The 21277-nt window shown below is 38.2% G+C and overlaps 1 protein-coding gene across 1 annotated transcript; it reads right to left on the bottom strand.

Moving 5' to 3' along the window:
- Window positions 1-2275: 2275 nt before the first annotated feature.
- Window positions 2276-2854, bottom strand: LOC103679757 (proteasome subunit beta type-1-like). Its single transcript, XM_040644060.1, has one exon. The coding sequence runs from the start codon at window positions 2852-2854 to the stop codon at window positions 2276-2278; it is 579 nt and encodes a 192-aa protein (XP_040499994.1).
- Window positions 2855-21277: the final 18423 nt, after the last annotated feature.

A 21277-nucleotide genomic window follows, 5' to 3' on the forward strand; every position in this document is an offset into this window, starting at 1 on the left:
CGTTCCCTGATTCCCGATCTTAAGTAAAAAGTATTCAGTTCACCATTAAGTATGTTATTACCTAAGGGGTGTTTTCTTGTTTTGTTTTTAGGTGTCTTTTTTTTTTTTAAATAAATCCTCCGTATCAGGTTGAGTTAAGTTCCCCTCTGATTCCTTGTTTGTGGATAATTCTTAAAATCATGAATTGATGTTGAATTTTATCAAATTCTTCTCCCTGCATTTTTTATATGATTGTATATTTTTTCTTCTTTAATCTGTTATTATGGTGAATCAAATTTATTGATTTTCAGTGATAAATCATCTTTACATTCCTGAGATAAACTTCATTTGGTTCTGATGTATTATCATTTTCATATATTATTGACTTTTATTTGCTAATATTTTGTTTAGGGTTTTGCAACTCTATTTATGATGGATACTGGGCTTCTAATTTTCTTTAACTTTTTTTTCTGATTTTGATATCAGGGTGACGTTGACCTTTTTTCCTGGAAGAGATTGTATAGATTTAGTACTGGTCCTTTTCTTACATGATTGATAGGATCCTCCAGTGGAGCCATCTGGACCTAGAGTCTTCTTTTTGAAAGTTTATTTAGCTATGAATTTAATTCTTTAATAGATACAGGACTGTCTAGTAACTTATTTCCTCTTGAGCGAGATTTAGTAGTTTGTGTCTTTTAAGAATCGGTTCAATTTAAGTTTTCAGATTTATATGCATATAATTGTCTTTAGTAGTCCCTTAATATCCATTTATGCCTGTATGTTCTGTAGTGGTAGCCTCTCTTTCATTCTTGATGTTGGCAATCTGTGTCTTCACTCAATTTTTTTTAGCGTTGCTACAGATTCAATTTTCCTGGAATTTTCAAAGGTATAGCTTTTAGTTTCATTGATTTTTCTCAATTGTTTTTGTTTTCATTTTCATTGATTTCTGCTCTTAACTTTACCATTTCCTTCCTCCTGTTTTCTTTTTAAGATTTTATTTATTTATTTGACAGAGAGAGAGACAGCCAGAGAGAAAGGGAACACAAGCAGGGGGAGTGGGAGAGGAAGAAGCAGGCTCCCAGCAGAGAAGGAAGCCCGATGCCTGCTCGATCCCAGGACTCTGGGATCAGGCCCCGAGCCGAAAGTAGTTGCTCAACGACTGAGCCACCCAGGCGCCCCCCTCCTGTTTTCTTTGAATTTAATTCGCTTTACTAGTTTCTTGAGGTGGATGCTTGGAACCTCACTCTGAAACCTTTTTCTTTTCTAAAAGATGCATTTAGTGCCACAACTTCCCTTGAACAGCTACATTAGATGAGTCTCACAAATATTACAATTTCAATTTAATTTAAGGGGTGCCTGGGTGGTTCAGATGGTTAAGCGTCTGCCTTCAGCTCTGGTCATGATCTCAGGGTTCTGGAATCAAGTCCTGCGTTGGACTCCCAGCTCAGTGGGGAGTCTGCTTCTCCCTCTCCCTCCGCCTCCCCCTCCGCCTCTCCCTTTGCTTGTGCTCTCTCTGTCTCGGTCTCTCTCAAATGAATAAATAAAATCTTTAACAAAAATTAATTTAGGTGAAAATATGTTCTAATTTCCCTTGGGTCTTTTCCTTTAATTTACTGGTTATTTAGTAATTTTTTTCCAAATATTGGAGGATTTTCCAGATATTTTATGTCTTTGTTATTACTATCTAGTTTAGTATCATTATGGTCAGCAAATGTACTTCGTATGACTTCCATTCTTTAACAATTTTAAGGTTTGTTTATGGCCCAGAATATGTCCCATGTGCACTTGATAAGAAGATTAATTTAAGCTGGTGATGGTGTTGTTTAGGCTTTCTATATTCATAGTCATCTCCTTTCTAATTTTTCTATCAATTACTGAAATACCTGTATTGAAGTCACCATATAGACTTGTTGATTTGTCTATTTCCTCTTTCATTTGTATGACTTTCTATCAGGCGTATTTTGAAGATCTGTTGTTAGCTGCATATGCATTTATGTCTTGGTGAACTAATTCTTTCATAATTAGTTTCTTCTTTTTTCCTGGTAATATTTATTGCTCCGAAGTTTACTTTGTCCGATATTACTATAGTCACCACAACATTCTTTCAATTATTTGCATTGCATATTTTTTCCGTCATTTTACTTTCTTTATTACTTCAGGCTTTACTTTTTAATAAAAGAAATGAGTCCAATAGCTCCAAGATACAAAATTGACCAGTTTTGAAGTGACTGATGATACCAACACACAAACTGATCCTTCCTCAGGGGAACAGCATCCTCCCTGATGCCCTCCTTGGTCATGATGCAGATCCCAGTGCACCCCCAGTGAAACCATCCCTCTCCACCGCAGAAATGAAGACATCTTTCACAAGACGCATGACTCTGTCCAAGGACAGTGGGACATGGTCCATATTCTGCATGTTCTTAAAACCAACCTGGTGGTCAAGCAGGGGCTGTAGCATGGCCCCTGCTGAGCCTCCAGTCTTGAAAGAGTCTCTGACGTAGGACCCGACCAGGTCAAAGTTGTACACAGCTCCTTTCCCTTCACCCAGTCCCTGGATGATGTTGTAAACATAGTATGGAAAGAAGTGCATCGAATAGAGGATTGTCAAGAGCATTGCAGCAATTGCCCCTGTAATCATGGTCTTGTTATTAGAATGCTTATACATCTTTAGTCTTGCATCAGTCATCTTGGTCAGGGTAAGATAGTCGCCATGAAAACCGCTGCATCCAATGACTGTTTTGTCTGTTAATTTGTAACACTTGGGGCTTTCCCAGGTGTGAATTAAAAATGCTTCACTCCATCGAGTGTCAGAAGCAACAACTGAAAAATCTCCTCCAGTGATTACCAATACCAGTACCTCCATTGAAAGCATAGGGTGAGAAGCACAGCTGCAAAGGGCACCGCGATCGCTTGGCTCCTGCTTCACAGCAAGATGGCTCCATCATTTTACTTTTAACCTATATATGCCTTTATATTTAAAGTGTATTTCTTACAGACAGCATGTAATTGGGACTTGTTTTTTTATCATTTAATTTCCATTTCTGCCTTTTAATTTGTGTGTTTAGAGTTTTAAGACTCAATGTAATTGCTGGCATGATTTGATTTCAATATGACATTATTTGTTGCTGCTTGTCCCCACTGTTTTTGCTCTTCTCTAACCCTTTTCCTGCTTTCTTTGGGGTTAGCTGGATATTTTTTTCTATTCTGTTTCAATTAATATATTGGCTTTTTTGCTGTTTCTCTTTGAATTATATTTTTAATAATTTCAGTAGAAATTACAATATATACACTTAACTTTCACAATCTATTTAGACTTAGTTTTTTACCACTTTATTTTTGTTTAGATTTTATTTATTTATTTATTTATTTGACAGAGAGAGAGAGAACAAGAGAGACATAGCACGAGTGGGGTGAGGGGCAGAGGGAGAAGCAAGCTCCCCGCTGAGCAAGGAGCCTGATGTGGGGCTTGATCCTGGGACTCCGGGATCATGACCTGAGCCGAAATCAGACACTTAACTGACTGAACCACCCAGCACCAGCATTTTACCACTTTAAACAAAATTCAGAAACCATACAACCATATGGGTCCCTTTACCATTTTGTATTTTTTGTATGTTTAACATCTATTTACACTGGAAATACCACCAATGTCACACCTTTGATTTCAATAGCAATACATATTTTAAAGAACTTAAGAGAAAAATAGTCTTTTGTATTTATCCATATATTTACCATTTCTGATGCTCTTCCTTCATTCTTGAAAATTCCAGTTTTTCTCTAATGCACATTTCCTTCATCCTGGAGAACCTAGTTTAGCATGTCCTGTAGAACATGTCTACTGTTGACAGAGTCTCTTAGTTTCCCTTTTTCTGAGAATGTCTTTGTTTTCAGCCCTTTAAAGATGTCCCACTGTCTTCTGGTGTCCATGGTTTCTGATGACAAATCCACAGATGTTTGAATCATTGTTTCCATATATACAGACATATATACAAACATGATCCTTAGCTGCTTTAAAGATTTTTAAAAATTTATCTTTGGTTTTCATTAGTTTGATTATGATACGGCTGGGCCTGGTTTTCTCTGAGCTATTCTGTTCGGGTTCACTAATTTTCTTGAATCTGTAAATTTGTGCAAGAAATGTAAGAAGCTTTCAGCTAATATTCCTTAAAATATTTTTTTCTACACCAATCTCTTCTCTCTTTTTGGAACTCTAATGATATGAATGCCAGGCTTTTGTATATTGTCTCACAAGCCCCTGAAACTCTGTTCATTTTGTTCAATCTTCACATCTTTGTTTTGGTATTCTTCAGATTGGATAATATTTATTGACCTATTTTCTTTCTTTTTTTAAAAAAGATTTTATTTATTTATTTGACAGAGAGAGACACAGTGAGAGAGGGAACCCAAGCAGGGGAAGTGGGAGAGGGAGAAGCTTNNTGCTGAGCAGGACCCCGGGATCATGACCTGAGCTGAAAGCAGATGCTTAACGACTGAGCCACCCAGGCACTGCACCCCTGACCTATTTTCTTTCCAGTTTCACTGAGGTATAATTGGCAAACAAAAAATGTATATATTTAAGGTGTATAATGTGATGGTTTGACATACACTGATTACTACAGTCAAGCTAACTAACGTCTATCACTTCACATGGTTACCTTCTTTTTGTTAGTGTGGCAAGAACACTTAAGATCTACTCTCTTAGCAAATTTCAAGTATACAATACAGTCTTATTAACTACAGACACCATGCTGTAGAATAGATCCCTAGAACTTATTCATGTTATGGCTGAAAGTTTGTACCCTGTGATCAAACTCCCCATCTCTCCCACCCTTCAGTGCCTGGTAACCACTATTCTACTCTCCTGTTTTGAATTTGATTTTTTTAGATTCCACATATAAATGAAATCAAGGGTTCCTGCGTGGCTTAGTGGTTAAGCGCCAGGCTCTTGGTTTTGGCTCAGGTCCTGATCTCAGGGTCCTGGGGTCCGGCCCCACATTAAGCTCAATGTTCAGCACAGAGTCTGCTTGTCCCTCTCCCTCTGCTCCTCCCCCCACTCACTCGCACTCTCGCTCTCTCAAATAAATAAATAATGAAGATTTTATTTATTTTATTTATTTATTTGAGAGAGAGCATGCAAGAGGCAGTGGGAGAGGAAGACTCACCACTGAGCAGGGAGCCCAGTGCCGGGCTTAATCCTGGGGATCCAGGATCATGGTGTGTACAGAAGGCAGACACTTAACTGACTGAGCCACCTGGGCACCCCATAAATAAAATCTTTTTTAAAAAAAGTAAATGAAATCATACAGTATTTCTTTTATTGACCTATTTTCTAGTTACTGGTTCTATCCTCTGTCATCTCTAGTCTATTATTGAGCCCAGATGGTAATTTTTTCATTTGAAATGTTGTAGTTTTTAGTTCTAAATTTTCCATATGGTTCTTTTTTATATACTTTTTATTTTTTTGCTGAGAATATCTACCCAATCATTTCAAGTGTTTTTTCCTCAACTTCATGGATCAGAGGTATAATTGATGTTTTAAATACTTTGTCTGATAACTCCAACATCTGGGTTTTCTCAAGGTTCACATTTGGTGATTGTCTTTTCCTTTGAGGATTGGTCATATTTTCCAGGCTCTTAATATGTCTAGTATACATAGTCACTCAGATATCTTGACTATTAGGTTGTTTAGACTCAAGGTCCTGAAACTTCTGGTTTTTTTGGAGAATGTTGTTTTTTTTTTTTTAATCAGGTAATCACCCTATTAGGTTTAGACCATATATTCTGTCTTGCCTTATATGGGTGGCAGGTCAAATCTTAATTTTGAATGTGGAATAGCCATACAATGAATATTTTTCATCCTTAAAAAAGAACAAAATACTCATATATACCATAATATGGATGGACATCAAAAACATTATGTTAAGTGAAAAAAGCCAGATGCAAAAGACCACATATTATATGATTCCATTTATATGAAATGTCCAGAAAACACAAATATACAGAGACAAAAAGTAGATTAGTGGTTTCCGGGGGCTGGAGTTGAGAACAGAGTTTAACAGTTAACAGAAACAAGAGATCTTATGGGGGTGATGGAAATGGTGCTTAATTTCCTTTAAAAATAATTGAATTATAAACTTAGATTAATTGTACATATATAAAGTATACCTCAATAAAGTTGTAAAAAATTAACTCTTATTTTATTTCTTTTTTTTTAAGATTATTTATTTATTTATTTGACAGAGAGACAGCCAGCGAGAGAGGGAACACAAGCAGGGAGAGTGGGAGAGGAAGAAGCAGGCTCACAGCAGAGGAGGGAGCCTGATGCGGGGCTCGATCCCAGGACCCTGGGATCACACCCTGAGCCAAAGGCAGACGCTTAACAACTGAGCCACCCAGGCGCCCCTCTTATTTTATTTCTTTAAGAATTTGCTCTGCTTATTTGGATCTGTCCCGTGCAGGTATTGTTCAGGGTTGATGTGAGACTTGTGTGGATGATTCTAATCTCACTCCAATCCTCAAAGCCTTTGCTCTGCTCATTAGGGTCCACCTTATGCATGCATAGCTCAGAAGTCCAGCTGAGACTTATACAGAATTAAGGGGCCCGTTCTCCAGCATTCTCCCTACCATGATTCCTCCCACACTACCCAGCTTTGTGGTGCTCCTATCCTTTGTTCTTTGAGCCAGAAAGTTCATGAGCTTTCTATCAGAGTTTTAGTTTCCAACACCACCACACTGCTATGTGACTGGTACCCATTCTACCACAAAGCAGCACAAGGGGAAAAAATGGAAACTCACCCCATGCAGGTCACTTCTCCAAGTTTTGACTCCACTCCATAACCTTACTGCTTCTGTTAACTTTTTAAAGTCCTCAAATAGCAGTTTTTGTATTTTTCCATATTTTTCTGTTGTAATCAGCCAGAAGGATGGGCTGTAGTCATCTCACATAGCCACAGCAGAACTACAACTATGACAGATCTAGTTTTCAATCCTAGCTCTACCACTCACTAGCTGTATGACATCAGACAAATCATCGAATTTCTCTGAGGCTATTTTATTTTTATCTATAACTGAAAGTCTTTTTTTACTCAAAAAATGATAGAAAAATGTAGAAGGGAAGGCTTCTTAAATATAATTCTATTATCAGTAGCTACCAGAGGACAGACTCCCCTTGCCTAAATGTATTTCTTCAGTTTCTGAAAAGTAACACTCATTATACTTTATGTAATGATTTGTTTAATCTATCTTCTCTACTAGAATAGAAGTTCTATGAGGTCAGGAACTGTGTTTTCCTCATTTATGGCTGTATCTCCACAACACATTCCACAGAATAGCTACTCACTATTCATCTAGTCCACGAAGATCCCTGTGGACAGTCAGTCCACTTAACACCCTACATTTATAGTCTTAATCTAAACACCTGCGGCATTCACCTTCACTTCACTCCACCCACTCACAGCCATGGAAGCCCCTCTAGACCTTGCCATCACCAGAACTGCTCTACATCAGAAATTCTTAATTCCAATATCCTATTCTCTGACCTCTATCCCTTATGCTTCCAGCAACCCTTTACCTTCCAGCTTCACTCTCAGTATTCATTCTCTTGACCTCATAGTGACTTGTTCTTTTTTTTCCCCAGTCTTTTTGTAGATGGCTTTATGTAGCCCCTTCAATGCTATGAAACAACCTTGGACAAATTTCTCAGGATGCTTCTCTGTTTCCTTTGGGCTCCATTTGCAAGTCATGTGCATACAACATGTCTCTGTAGTTATTTTATGTATGAGGGATACATAAATGTAATCCATTTAGATCGTTCCTACCTTTGCTTGAAGAACTATACGCTTAGTGTACTATATAAAGGGCCAAGCTCTGAAAAGCCATGTTAGGCTATTGTAACCTGACAAAACTCCATTTCTTCAAAAACTGATTCTCATTATGGAAGATTTTCTCTTACACCATATATACTCTCCACATACTCATTATTCATTGAAATGATTTCTAGTTTCATGAAAAACATTATCTTATAATTACATAGACTTCTTGCTTTTTTTAAAAAAAGGCATGGTGGAAAGATAATGTTTTTGAATAAGTAATTTTCACTCAGTCATTAGAAACAAATGTTTTTATGCATCTAGACAGATCAATATAGCCTATCTTTTAATTCTGGGTTGGTGTTTGGGAATAAATTCCTCACAATTAATCTCATTAACCTACGGCACTGGCAGGTTTGCAAGTGATTTATATTAGTTGGGATAAATCCGAGCTAATGGAGTTGCCCACGGCCATGCCTCAGAATCATGTGCAGGAGGTTGTTTAAAATACTGATTTTTCTGGGGGCGCCTGGGTGGCTCAGTCGGTTGAACGTCCAACTCTTGATTTCAGCCCGGGTCATGCTCTCAGGGTCGTGAGATCGAGCCCCACGTCCAGCTCCGTGCTCAGTTCCGAATCTGCTTGAGATTCTCTCTCTCTCCCTCTAGACCCTCTGCCCCTCCCCCTGCTCATGGCGCATGCTCTCTCTAAATAAATACATGAGATCTTTAAAAAAATAAATAAATAAAGATTTTATTTATTTATTTGAGATATCATGAGTGAGAGAGAGAAAGAACATCAGCAGGGGGAGGGGCAAAAGGAGACGCAGGCTCCCCGCTGAGCAGGGAGCTTGACATGGGGCTCTATCCCCAGACTCCAAGATCATGACCTGTGCCGAAGGCAGACAGTTAACTCTCTGAGCCACCCAAGCACCCTTTACATGCTTTTTTCTTTTTTTCCTTAAACCATCTCTGTGCTTAAAAATAGCAATTTTTATGGTGATTTTGAATCATGAATTCTAGTGAATGATAAATTCTTCTTTGGGGAGGGTGTGGCTCTCTGAGGTGTAGTGAATGAAGGGGAGAGAGAGAATGGGGAAAGATACTTACTTCTGCTTATTGGTAAAGCAAAAGCAAACCTGTTTTCCCTAAGCTTCGATCTATTCTTGAGCTGAAACCTCTTCTGGTTCTTGTTCCCTCATCATTCTTAGCCTGCTAGAAAATACTGAATCTTGTTTATCCTAGCCCTAGAACCATTTGGTTTCTTAGGAAATAGATCACAAATGTCATCTACCCAAGACAAAATCTACATATATTTAATATATACTTGGGCACCCTCAAAGGGCACCAGTCGATGACCACTGAGATATCACTTAATTAGCATTCACATCATACACGCACTGCCACACTACCAACTCAGGCCATAGTACGTGATTTTAAAAGCTGAAAATGATAGAACTGAGAGCAGACAGAGATAATATAATCCACCCCCTCATATATTTTACAGATGGGGAAACGAAGCACCTGAGAGGTTAATTGACATGCCCAAGGTCACACAGCTATATCATTGTCTGAAATTGTACACTCATTCTCTACCAGTAGAACATTTTGTGATGTAATATGCTCGGCTAACCACTGTCCCTGCAGTCCCATAATGATGTGTCCTCTTTCATCCTCATTGTAGAAAATATAAAAATAATCACAAATATCTGTTCATTGTCAGAATGCCCGGTTGGCTGCTTTAGATCATAAGCACAAAATTGCATCCACTTGATGTTTTGCTTTTCATAGCCGCAAAATGCAATTTCATTAGATACCATTGATTCATTTATTCAGCAAAATTTGCAACTGTGTTCTTGAAACTAGAGGCCAAGGGTAATATGGGAAAGGGTGTTGTTGCACACAAAGTAGGAGATGAATTCCTCACTGCCACTGAAGAGCTTTGAAACTAGCTGGAGGAGGGGGCAAAATATACAGAAAATGACTTAAGAACAAGGCAAAACTGTATGCCTGCAGGTGCAGAGGATTATGCAGACTGATTACGTGAGTGCTGAGATGAACCAGAATAATGGTGAGCCCTAAGTCAAATGGGGTTAATTAGGCAATTTCCTGGGAAAGGTGAGTTTCATGCAAGATTATGAAAGTAATTGAAATACTGTGGCATTGAAGAGTGAAGGGCACTCTCTGTGGGGTAATGAAAACAGTGCAAGCATGGGACTAAGGAGCTGAGTAGTGTATAAGGGCAGAAAGGAAATCAGTCTGACCAAAACAAAGGGAGCGATCCTAACTAGACCATAACTAACCAAGAGTGTTGGTTCTTGGGATAAATACGGGAGCCAGTTCTTAGAGGGTAGGGTGAAAGATTTGCATGTTACCTCCTAAGCATTAGGTATCTATCAGTTAATTAAATCAATAGTTATTGAATACCTAGTACGTACCAGGGCTTACCTCAGGCCAGGTGCTATGCGAAGAGCTTTAAACATTGTCTCATGTATCCCTCTCAACAAGATTATCAGTTTTAATATATTTCCCCACTTTGTTTATAAAGAAACTGAGCCTCAGAAGAAATGAATGGCATTCCCAAAGCCACACGGCTAGCAAAAAGTAGAGACTCAGACCCAGAACTTCTGTCTCTACAGCTCCCACTTATAACACTAAAGCTATAGGCATTCCCTATAGGTTTTTGAGCAAGAGAAGAATATAATGAAAATACTATTGGTAAGAGATTATCCCAGCAGTTATGTGAAGAATGAACAGAAAAGCAAAGTTCATAATTTTTAAATGGCTCACATGAAAGACTATCAATTTAGTAGCAATTAATATTAAAGTACATAGTTTCCCCACTGAATTTTTTAAAAATCATATATATGAGTGCTCTGATGTGAAAGGAGAAAGATTAAAACTTAATAGCACCAGTTTCCTATTCTCGGCTGTGCTGAACAATGAGAATAATACACACAAATTTCATTCTCTTCCCTGACATTCCAACACTTGATGAGGTTTTATTTATGTATTTTATGCATTTATTTAATTTTAATAGGACATAAAATCCAGGCAAATAATTACTTTTTCTCTTTATATATCTAGCAAAATTATATAGCAGTCAAGTATCACTTTTGCAGCAGTTTCATGATAAAAAAAATACCAAAATGAATTGTTTAATTAGTTTCTGCCTCAAAGAAGAGTTACAGGCTCAGGTCAAAGAAAATATACTCTGAATACCACAAAGTTACATCCAATAGTGAGACATCTAGGTTAGAAACATGAAAAAATAAATAGAAATCTATGGTGAGCATCACTGACCACATATAGGTTGAAAGCCTGCAAGGAGCCAAGCACTGAGCTGGGCTCTTTTGTTTAATTGGTTTGCTTCTTTCCACAGAGATACGCAAGATATGTCAGAATTTGTTTATGATTAAAGAGATACGCTAAAAAATTTTATTTCTAGGATCTCAAGTTCTAGACCAATTCCGCCCCATTAATTTGAAATGCCATATAAATTGTTGCAAATTTTTCATGAGTTCAGATGAGCTCATTTTGGTATTTTAATAGTCAACTCTCTTTCCCCTGAAAGATTGATCCACAGTAAATATAAACTTTGACCCTGGACCTCGGCTGCCCCATTTGACAAATGAGCTATGAAGGGTCTTGGAGATAACTAATCTAACTCCCTAAGAGCATAGGACAACTGCTAAGGAATGGTGAAGTCCCTTCCAGCTCCAACATTCTCTAATCTACAGAATGTCAATGGGATTGTATTATGTTCTCTTCCTGTAGTCATTCTTCTGGCTAATATATAACCATCTCTGTTTACTTTTGTGCTAAAAATGCAACCTGCAACCTAGAAGAAACTCCAAAAGAAGGAAGTTTGAAGTTATTTGCTTTTAAGACAATACTCTTACCCCCAATGAAATTGTAACATAAAGCATCAACAAATTGGAAAGAAAATCAGCATCTCCTAGATTAATGTCTAGCCTATTTCTAAAGCCAATCCAGGAAGGAAATTCTTAAAATCTAACAAAATAGTGCCAAATATTTACATTCTTTTTTTATAATAATATTTTTTTATTATATTATGTTAGTCACCATACAGTACATCCCTGGTTTTTTATGTAAAGTTCCATGATCCAAATATTTACATTCTTGCTCAAGACTGACTAAAGTTCGGCTCCTTGAAAATGTTGCCTGTCTTTGGTATCCCCACAGTATTTCATGCTGTGCCACATCCGTGATGGGCTCTTTACACATATTTTTAGTTGTTGATCAAGACTGTTTTTCAGTGTAAGGCTCTGGTGACCTCAGAAACTCAGCTCCTGCAATAGAGATTAACTTGAAAAGAGTTTATAGTTTGCATGTACTGCAGGTGATTGATCTCGTTCATTTTCATTCATGTCAACACACAGCTTCTCAAAAATATTCTTAGTATACAAGATAGGACCAAAACAGATTAAACAGTCATTTCAAATTCTAGCACAGGCAGAAACACATTTAAGCTGCTCATTTTCCAAGGTCTGGCTAGTTTAGGGAATTGGATTATCAAAGCAATGAGATCATTGTCCAGTTTTCAACCCTTTTCAGCTAAAATTGAATTGGAGCCTTTTTTAATTTTTCAAAAATCTATGACATGAATTTACATATCTGGTAAATTCTAGTGTAAATTTGCATAAATGTAAAGTGTAATGTAAATCTGTAGATTCTGTATATAAAATAAATGCATGCATATTCAATGATACATATGCAGATTACATCTACGTCTATGCTTATAAATATACACACAGATAATTATAGAACAGGCACTCAGTTTACTGTTTTTTTAAATACATGTTTGTTCTTCCAAAATATTAGTAAAACCTGGGGGTTTGATATTTCTTCTCCCTCTTTCTTCCTACTCTCAATCATTATAGGAGATACTACTCACAATAGCAGCGATTAATAGAAGAAATTTGATAGTATTAGAATATTCATTTACATAGAATCATTATCCTATAAAATAAGGGCTCAAAGAAAGAGCAAAAACAGTATCTACCAGTCGTTGGCCCAGATCTAGCCCATATTGGTCTAGTCTATGTTTTAATTATTCCAACACTTAAAAACGCAAGAGATACCACTTTATGTAAAAATCCAGATTTCTGGAGCACCTGGCTGGCTCAGTGGTGGAGCATGTGACTCTTGATCTTACGTTTGTGAGTTCGAACCCCAAGTTGGGTGTAGAGATTACTTAAAAATAAAATCTTTTAAAAAAAGAAAAAATAAAAATCCAGATTTCTGAATTCTCTTGAAAAACCAAAAGAACTGGCAGCACAAGGCAACACACATTCCAGTGTGATCCCAATCAAGAAGAACCAAATAGCTGCTGCTCCCTCCAAATGGGGCTGTGTTCTTCAGTATATCGCAGCCAAATGGGCCATCTCAATCATTTGCTACATTCTTAACCCTATACTCATTTGAATTTGCAGCTATTGGGGTGCCTGGGTGGCTCAGTCGGTGAAGCATCTGCCTTCAGCTCAGGTCACAATCCCAGGTTCCTGGGATGGAGCCTGCATCGGGCTCCCTGTTCAGTGGAGAGTCTGCTTCTCCCTCCCCCCTCCCTCCCCCTGCTCGTGCTGTCTCTCTCTCAAATAAATAAATAAAATCTTTATTAAAAAAATTTGCAACTACTGATTTGTCCAACCTTCTTACATAAAGAGGTTGACTAACTTGGAAGTGAATTGACCATCTATGCTAAAGTCATTCACGGGGAGAACACGGTGAGTAGATATAGTCTTTGCCCTCAAACACTTTATTATCTGCTTCACGGGAATACATGTATTCGTAATAAAGCACAGAATATGATAATCTCCATAAGAGAAGCATACACACAATGCAGAGAAAGTTGCAAAAAGAGATCGCGTCTTGTTGAGCGCCTCAAAAAAGGCTTCACGAAGGAAGGGTCTTTTCACAAAGTAGAAACATAGCATGAGAAACCAGTTTTGTCAGGTTTCTCAGCACAAACTCTAGCTCAGGCAGTTCCACGCTTTGTGGCCGATGCTGTTGCTTAGCCTTTTGGAGCCTCACTTACCTCATCTGTAAAACAGAGATAATAATACAAAACAAGATTGTTGTGAGAATTGAGGGGCAAAATAGAGGTCACCTTGCACATAGTAAGCAACTCGCAAAACATTCTGCTTCGTATTATTTTTATGGAGAAAGTAGAGTCTTTACAGATGGAAAAGGAAGAGGGGGCTCTACCCTGCAGAGTGAGCATCTAGTTGGAAAAGTATAGAACATAATCAAGGAACAGCAAGTACGAAATAGGGTTGAATTAAGTAAAAGCGGCAGCCAGGTGCTTCCCCAAAGCTGGGGGAGCTTATTCCCAGAGACAACTTGTGAGGACACAAAGGAAAAGCAAAAGCCTGTCAGCCCATCCAGATGACAGCATCTTCTACCCTGCCACCACTCTGGCCAACTGGGAGCTCCCACCCTCCCCAGCCACACACCCGTGTGATAAGCATAATAAAAGAGATGCACAGCAGCATAGGAGAATGTAAGCTAGGGACAGCTGACAAGTCAAGGAAGTCATAAATATCTTTCTTAAAGAAAAATAAGTTCGGATCTGAATGATGAGTGTGAGCTGACCAGACAAAAATGAAGCAAGGGCATTCCTAACCAAGACATAAGCATGGTCGAAGGTCCTGTGGCAGGATGTAGCATAGAGAGAACAGGCATTAAAGGAAGGCCAGTGCAATTGGGGAACAAACAGCTAAAGCAAGTGCAAGGTGAGAGGACACTGAAGAGGGTGAGAATGGTTCAGATCATTCAAAGCTTTGTTGGTCTTGTTAAAACTTTTAAACTTTCCTCAAAATCAGTGGCAAGGAGAATTACATGTTCTTATCTGCATTTTGAAATGGCTGCACTGCAGAAAACGGATTGAAATGGAGCAAAGGTAGATGCAGGAAGATGACTTAGAAGGTGAGTGAGAGTAAACTGCACTAGACTACTGGTGACAGAACCAAAGAGAAACAGAATCGAGAGATAGTAGGAGAAGAAATGGAGAGAGTTAGTGATGGATTGGATGTGGCAAGGAAAAGAGAAGAGACAAGTATCAGAGATGACTGTCTTGCATACGACAACAGACGGTGGCATGTTTGGTAGAGATCATTATCTGGAGAGGTAAATTTTAATCTTATTTTTGAACATGGTGAGTTTGACTGCCTTTAGGATAAGAAGATACATGACGTATGTAGCTCGAAGAGAATAACCTGTGCTAGAGATAAGATTTTAAGTCATCGGAGTAAGGTGGTAATTCAAATGTTGGGCATGGATGAGATCTTGGAAAGAAAGAGCACAGAGTGAGAAGAGAAGAGGTTCTAAAACTGGCTAGGTAGTATGAGATGAACCTGTACACAAGAGAGAAAGAACCCAAAAGATGTAGGTGGAAAACCATGAGAGTCTTGCATCAAGAAAATCCTAACAATCAATCATTTCAAGGACTCAACAGTTTAAACTATAGAATGCTGGCAATCAGAGTCCAAAAAGCCAGTATAGCTTTTTCTTTTTGCTGTAAATCATACAAGCTCATTGCTAAACATTGCATCTAGTCCCCATCTTGCTGGCCTTTACAACAGTGAAACTTGTCGTATGGAAACCCCTTCATTGCTCTGTTATTACTTAAAGAGAATTTCGAGGTATAGGAGGAAAAGGTGAGAGCCAAGAGATAAGCAAAAAGTAATGCAATTTCCTCCATGTACACTCAAAGAGTTCCTATATCCAATTTTTCTATGAGAAAAAAAAAACAACCCTGAAGAAGCTGTATTCTTATGCAACTTGTTGAAAACATTTTGCTTCCCCTGTTTCTGTAATTGTGATTGCCTCTCCTCAAAATGGAGCTAACTCATCAGATGGTTGCATTTTAGAAAGAGTAAAAGCTGCGACGCACATTACAATAATCACCAATTAACGTTAACACAAGCTTTGTGACTGGGTAATGTTCTTCCTTCCCTCTCTCTCCACACAGCAGATGACGAAATTAGTTTAAAATCACTATCTATCTGCAAAGCCATTTTGATTTCTAGTTACGCTATCACATTCCAAAAGAAGGAGAGAAGAAAACAAGGAAACGACCGCTGTCAGATGCCTCCAGATTTTGTGTTTGTTGTTAAATAAAAGCAACAATGAAAAGATAAACTTCAACAAACTGCCAGCAATCCCCGCTTCATTCCTCTCATTTTGTAGCTTATCAAATTTCCCATTCAATGATCTTTCTGCTTTCAACCATTATAAACTGAGTACCTACTATGTTCCAGGCTTTCCTGTAGACGGTAACAATGAAGTCGTGAAACAGACATAAAGGCTTGCCCTGATGGAGCTATCTTTGGCTTTATTTTGATTTTGTGAGGATAACTTCAACAAACACCTCTTGCTAACTAGTTTACCTCTTTGCTTTTGTGAGATTTGGATAACTGGAAGAAAATATTCCTCAAGAACCGTTCCCTCGCCTTTCTCCTGTTTTGCTCCCCCTGCCAGGCAACACATCCTGAGTCCTTTAGAAATTGTGGCAGAAAATTATTTGTGTGGCCTGGCTCTCTGCATGACTTTTATCCTTCTTCCTCTATCATTACTCTGTATTTTTTATTTTTACTTTTTTAAAAAGATTTATTTATTTATTTGAGAGAGAGAACGCAGGGAGGGGGTGCAGAGAGAGAGGGAGAGAGAGAATCTTAAGCAGACTCTATGCTGAGTGTGGAGCCTGATGCAGGGCTTGACCACACAACCCTGAGATCACGACCTGAGCTGAAACCAAGAGTCCAATGCTTAACCGACTGCTTCACCCAGGTGCCCCTTATTTTTACTTTTTAATTAAGTAGGCTCCATGCCCAATGTGGGGCTTAAACTCATGACCCTAAGATGAAGAGTCACATGTTCTTTGCTGCTATGAACATCGAGGTGCATGTGCCCATTCTTTTCACTACATCTGTATCTTGGGGATAAATACCTAGTAGTGCAATTGTTGGGTTATCGAGTAATTGTATTTTTAATGTCTTGAGGAACCTCCATACTATGTTCATAGCAGCAATGTCCACAATAGCCAAACTGTGGAAGGAGCTGAGGTGCCCTTCAACAGATGAATGGATAAAGAAGATGTGGTTCATATATACAATGGAATATTACTCAGCCATCAGAAAGGATGAATACTCAACATTTGCATCAACATGGATGGAACAAGAGAGGATTATGCTAAGTGAAATAAGTCAAGCAGAGAAAGACAATTATCATATGGTTTCACTCATATGTGGAACATAAGCAATAGTGCAGAGGACCACAGGGGAAGGGAGGGAAAACTGAATGGGAAGAAATCAGAGAGGGAGACAAACCATGAGAGATTTTGGACTCCAGGAAACAATCTGAGGCTTACAGAAGGGAGGGGGTGGGGAGGTGGGGTACCAGGTGTTGGGTATTAAGGTGGGCACATGTGGTGATGAGCACTGGGTGTTATATGCAATTAATGAATCGTTGAACATTACATCAAAAACTTATGATGTACTACATGCTGGCTAACTGAACATAATAAAAAATAAGTAAATAATTAATTAATTGATTTAAAAAAAGAATTCATGTTCTACCAATGAGCCAGCCAGGTGGCCCTCTTACTCTGTATTTTAAAAAGCCTGAGGTGGTGTGCCCTCCAGAAGATAGGACTCCTAATAACCTGACCTGACATCCCAGCACTCCCTAAATAAACCCTTCACTCCAGGATGAAAATACAAAATACCAACAGTAACGACAAGAGAAATGCAGAACAAGAAAAATTTCACCCTTTGGAACTCTTCTTGCCATTCTCAACTCCAAACAGCTATTATGGGGTGATAGTAGAGAACACAAGAACAAAAGGCATGATGAGGAGCATGTTTTCCTCTCTCTGCCAAGGAGGAAACAGAATTGTGCCCTGAAAGGGTATTCACATTTTAAAAACTTTTGATGTTGCCAAATGACCTTCAAAAATTGTATCAAGTGACACTTCCGCCAAGTGGAAAATGGCAATATATTAATTTTCTCTTTGCCAACTTGACTGGCTAAAAATAGTTATCTCATTTTATTTTGCATTTTTTATTACTAATGAGATAGAACTTCTTTATATTTCTTGACCCTTTGTACTTCTTGTTATGTGAATGATGTGTTAATGTTATTTTGTCTGATTCTTGTTATTATTTCACTTCCCACCCACTGGTGGGTGGACGCCTTAGTTGCCTCCCCCAACACTCCACCGAAACTGTTCTCCACAAGATCACTGTCAACTTCCTTGTTACTAAATCTAAAGGACACGCTTCAGTGCTGCTATCTTACACAATCTCTCAGCAACATTTTTAAAAAGATTTTATTTATTTGAGAGAAAGAACAAGCAGGAAGAGGGATTAGAACAAGCAGACTCCATGCTGAGTGCGGAGCCCCCATGCGGAACTCAATCTCACGACCCTGAGATCATGACCCGAGCCAAAATCAAGAGTCGGACGCTTAACTGACTGAACTGCCCAGGTGCCCCTCTCAGCAACATTTTATACAGTTAACCATTTCCTTTTTCTTGAACACTCTCCACCCTTTGTTTCCATGGCACAACACTACCTTGGCTTTCCTCTTACCTTCCCTCTCAACCATTCCTTCTCATCTTGAGGATTTTTCTTCCTTTGCACATGGCAGAGCTCTAGCTCAGGGTTCTGTCTTAACCCTCTTATCTTCTTACAGTACTCATCTGTCTCTGGATGAACTCAGGACTGATGATTCCCATACCTCTCTCTCCACAAGTCCTCCCACCTGAGTTCCAGACTCATAAAACTAAGTAGCTTCCAGAAATTTCCATTTCCTTTAGACACCTACAAATCAACATGTCCGGAACATTATTCATCATCTTACTTTCCAAAGTGTTCCTACTTCTTTTTATCACCACTCCTGCTACATCATATCAATCAATCACTAAGTTCTACCAATTCTACCGTCTAAATAAATTTCAAATCCATCCACTTTTCTCTATTACCACTCATGCCGTCCTTTATCAGTCCACCATCATCTTTATACTAGGTTACAGAAAAATCCTCTTAAATGGACATGTTGCCCACTCCAATCCATTCTCCATACTATAGTCAGTCAGATTGGCTAAAGCCCGAAGCTAATCATAGTATTGCTTCCCTACTGAGAACATTTCAATGGCTTCCTTAAGAAAATGCAAATTTCTGAGGTGCCTGGGTGGCTCAGTCAGCTGAGTGTGTCAGACTCTTGGTTTTGGCTCAGGTCATGATCTCTTGGCTTGTGAGATCAAGCCCCATGTCAGGCTCCACCCTCAACGTGGAGTCTGCTAGAGAGTCTCTCCCTCTGCCCCTCCCCCCACTCATGCATACGCTCTCTCTCAAATAAATAAATAAATCTTAAAAAAAGAAAACCCAAACTTCTTAACATAGTTTTCAAAACTTGCATCATCTGACTTCTTTCCTTGTACTCTGTGCTTCAGCCATACTTAAGTCTTCATTTCCCCCAAATATACCATGCTCTCTCTCAGTTCCAGGTTTTCACATATATTGTTCGCTATGACTAGACTACTCAACTACCCCTTCACTCCCAGGCCACTTCTATGTCTGTCTACATTCTACCCATTTTTCACCTTTAAAACTTATAAGTTTTACTTCTTCAGGAAGCTTTCTCTGGCTCCCCAACCATGAATTAGGTGCCTCTCCTGTGTTCTGATTATAATTTCAACACACTAAATTGTAATCATTCTGTTTACTTATCTGCATCTCCCACTAGATGGCAAGCTTCATGATGTCAGGGAGTATGTTGTTGTTACTATTTCGCAAATATAGTAAGCATCCAAGAAATATTTTATATTAATGTTTGTCCATTTTTCTAATGAGGTGTTCATCTTTTCTCATTGAATTATAAAAGCTCTTTATATACGAAGGATGTCAATCCTCTGTCATTTTGTTGTAAATATTTCCATTCCGAAGAAACTATTTTTCTCATGTTTCCTGAAAAAATTATTCCTTTTACTAACTCCTTTCCTCTGTACGTTCTGTTCTCTCTGTTAGGAATATACTCACTCCCTATGCATTATTTAATACCCATTCAAATGGCATTTTACCCAGGACTTCCTGGGAAAGAATTATTCAATCCTTTCTCTGTACTCCCAAAGCACCTTGTATATGTATCAACTTCAAGAGCTTAATGTTTCTATTTCTAGCAGAATTATGTTTTTGCATAACTTTATCCTCCATTAGACTGTGAACTCCTTAAAACTAAGGATAGTCTTTTCATTTTTGTATTTCCTATGTCTATCATTATTCCTGAAATATAGTAGTATCTGCAAAATATTCTCCTAAAAGCATTAATTTCGACTTACAAAAGAATATGTTGAATAATAAAAAATATAAAAACAAAATATTTTTCTGTGAATAATCACAAATTCAGAACTTTAAGAAAGCCCTGCCTGATTACTAACATCTCAGTTAATAGAAGCCTCAACAATTATAAAATGGAAAGTCACCGTTGGTAACTAAGGGTAAGTCAAGAAAAGACTCTAAGTATACACACTCTCTGTAATTGTGTGTAAAGCATTCGGATAAAAGGAAAAACATCAGCTATTAATTAAGGACCTTAATTCAGAAATTGATGAGTCACATACATTAAATGTAAACCTGGGCTGCAGGTTGAGTAAAGAGAAGCCACAAAACCAATAGCTTTCCCTGTAACCCTCTAATAACTCTAGTGCTTACTGCTTTTAACCTCTGTGGTTTAACTGAAGGGGGGAAAATAATTGACAGAGATTTATCCTTGGCTACTAAATTGTGCAAGGCAAAAAACTGAGATTTCAATTGTTTTGTTAATTACATTTAAAAATGCTTTATAATTGCCCTTTTTTAAGAAATTGTTTTTGCAGAGTGCCTGGATGGCTTAATTGGTTAAGCATCCAACTCTTGATCTCAGCTCAGGTCTTAATCTCAGGGTTGTGAGTTCAGGTCCTGTGTTAAGCTTTGCACTGAGCACAGAGCCTTTTTAAAAAAAAAAAAGAAGAAGAAAGAAATTGTTTTTGCATTTGTTTTGGGTTCTTTTCAGAATCACCTGTAGTTTCGTACATTTCTAATTAGACTTTACTCTTCAAAAATTGCCCTTTCTAACTGACTTTAGAAACTTTTCAGTTATGGGTGTCTGGGTGACTCAGTCAGTTGAGCGACCAGCTCTTGATTTGGGTTCAGGTTGTGATCTCAGGTTAGTGATCTCAGGGTAGTGGGATTGAACCCCATGTTGGGCTCCACGCTCAGTGGAGAGTCTGCTTGGGATTCTCTCTCTTCCTCTCCCTTTACCCTTCTCCCTCACTCTCTCTCTCTTTCTCTCAAATAAATAAATCTTTAAACAAAGAAACTTTTCAGTTATATAACTCTTAAGAAGAAGAATTTACTTTTTGCTCTGATGTTTTTTTCTGCTTAGTTAAATCAAAGGGCATTTGAACTTTGCATTTTAGAATCAGAGTC

This window comes from Ursus maritimus, assembly GCF_017311325.1.
Source record: "Ursus maritimus isolate PB19 chromosome X unlocalized genomic scaffold, ASM1731132v1 scaffold_X1, whole genome shotgun sequence".
NCBI lineage: Eukaryota > Metazoa > Chordata > Mammalia > Carnivora > Ursidae > Ursus > Ursus maritimus.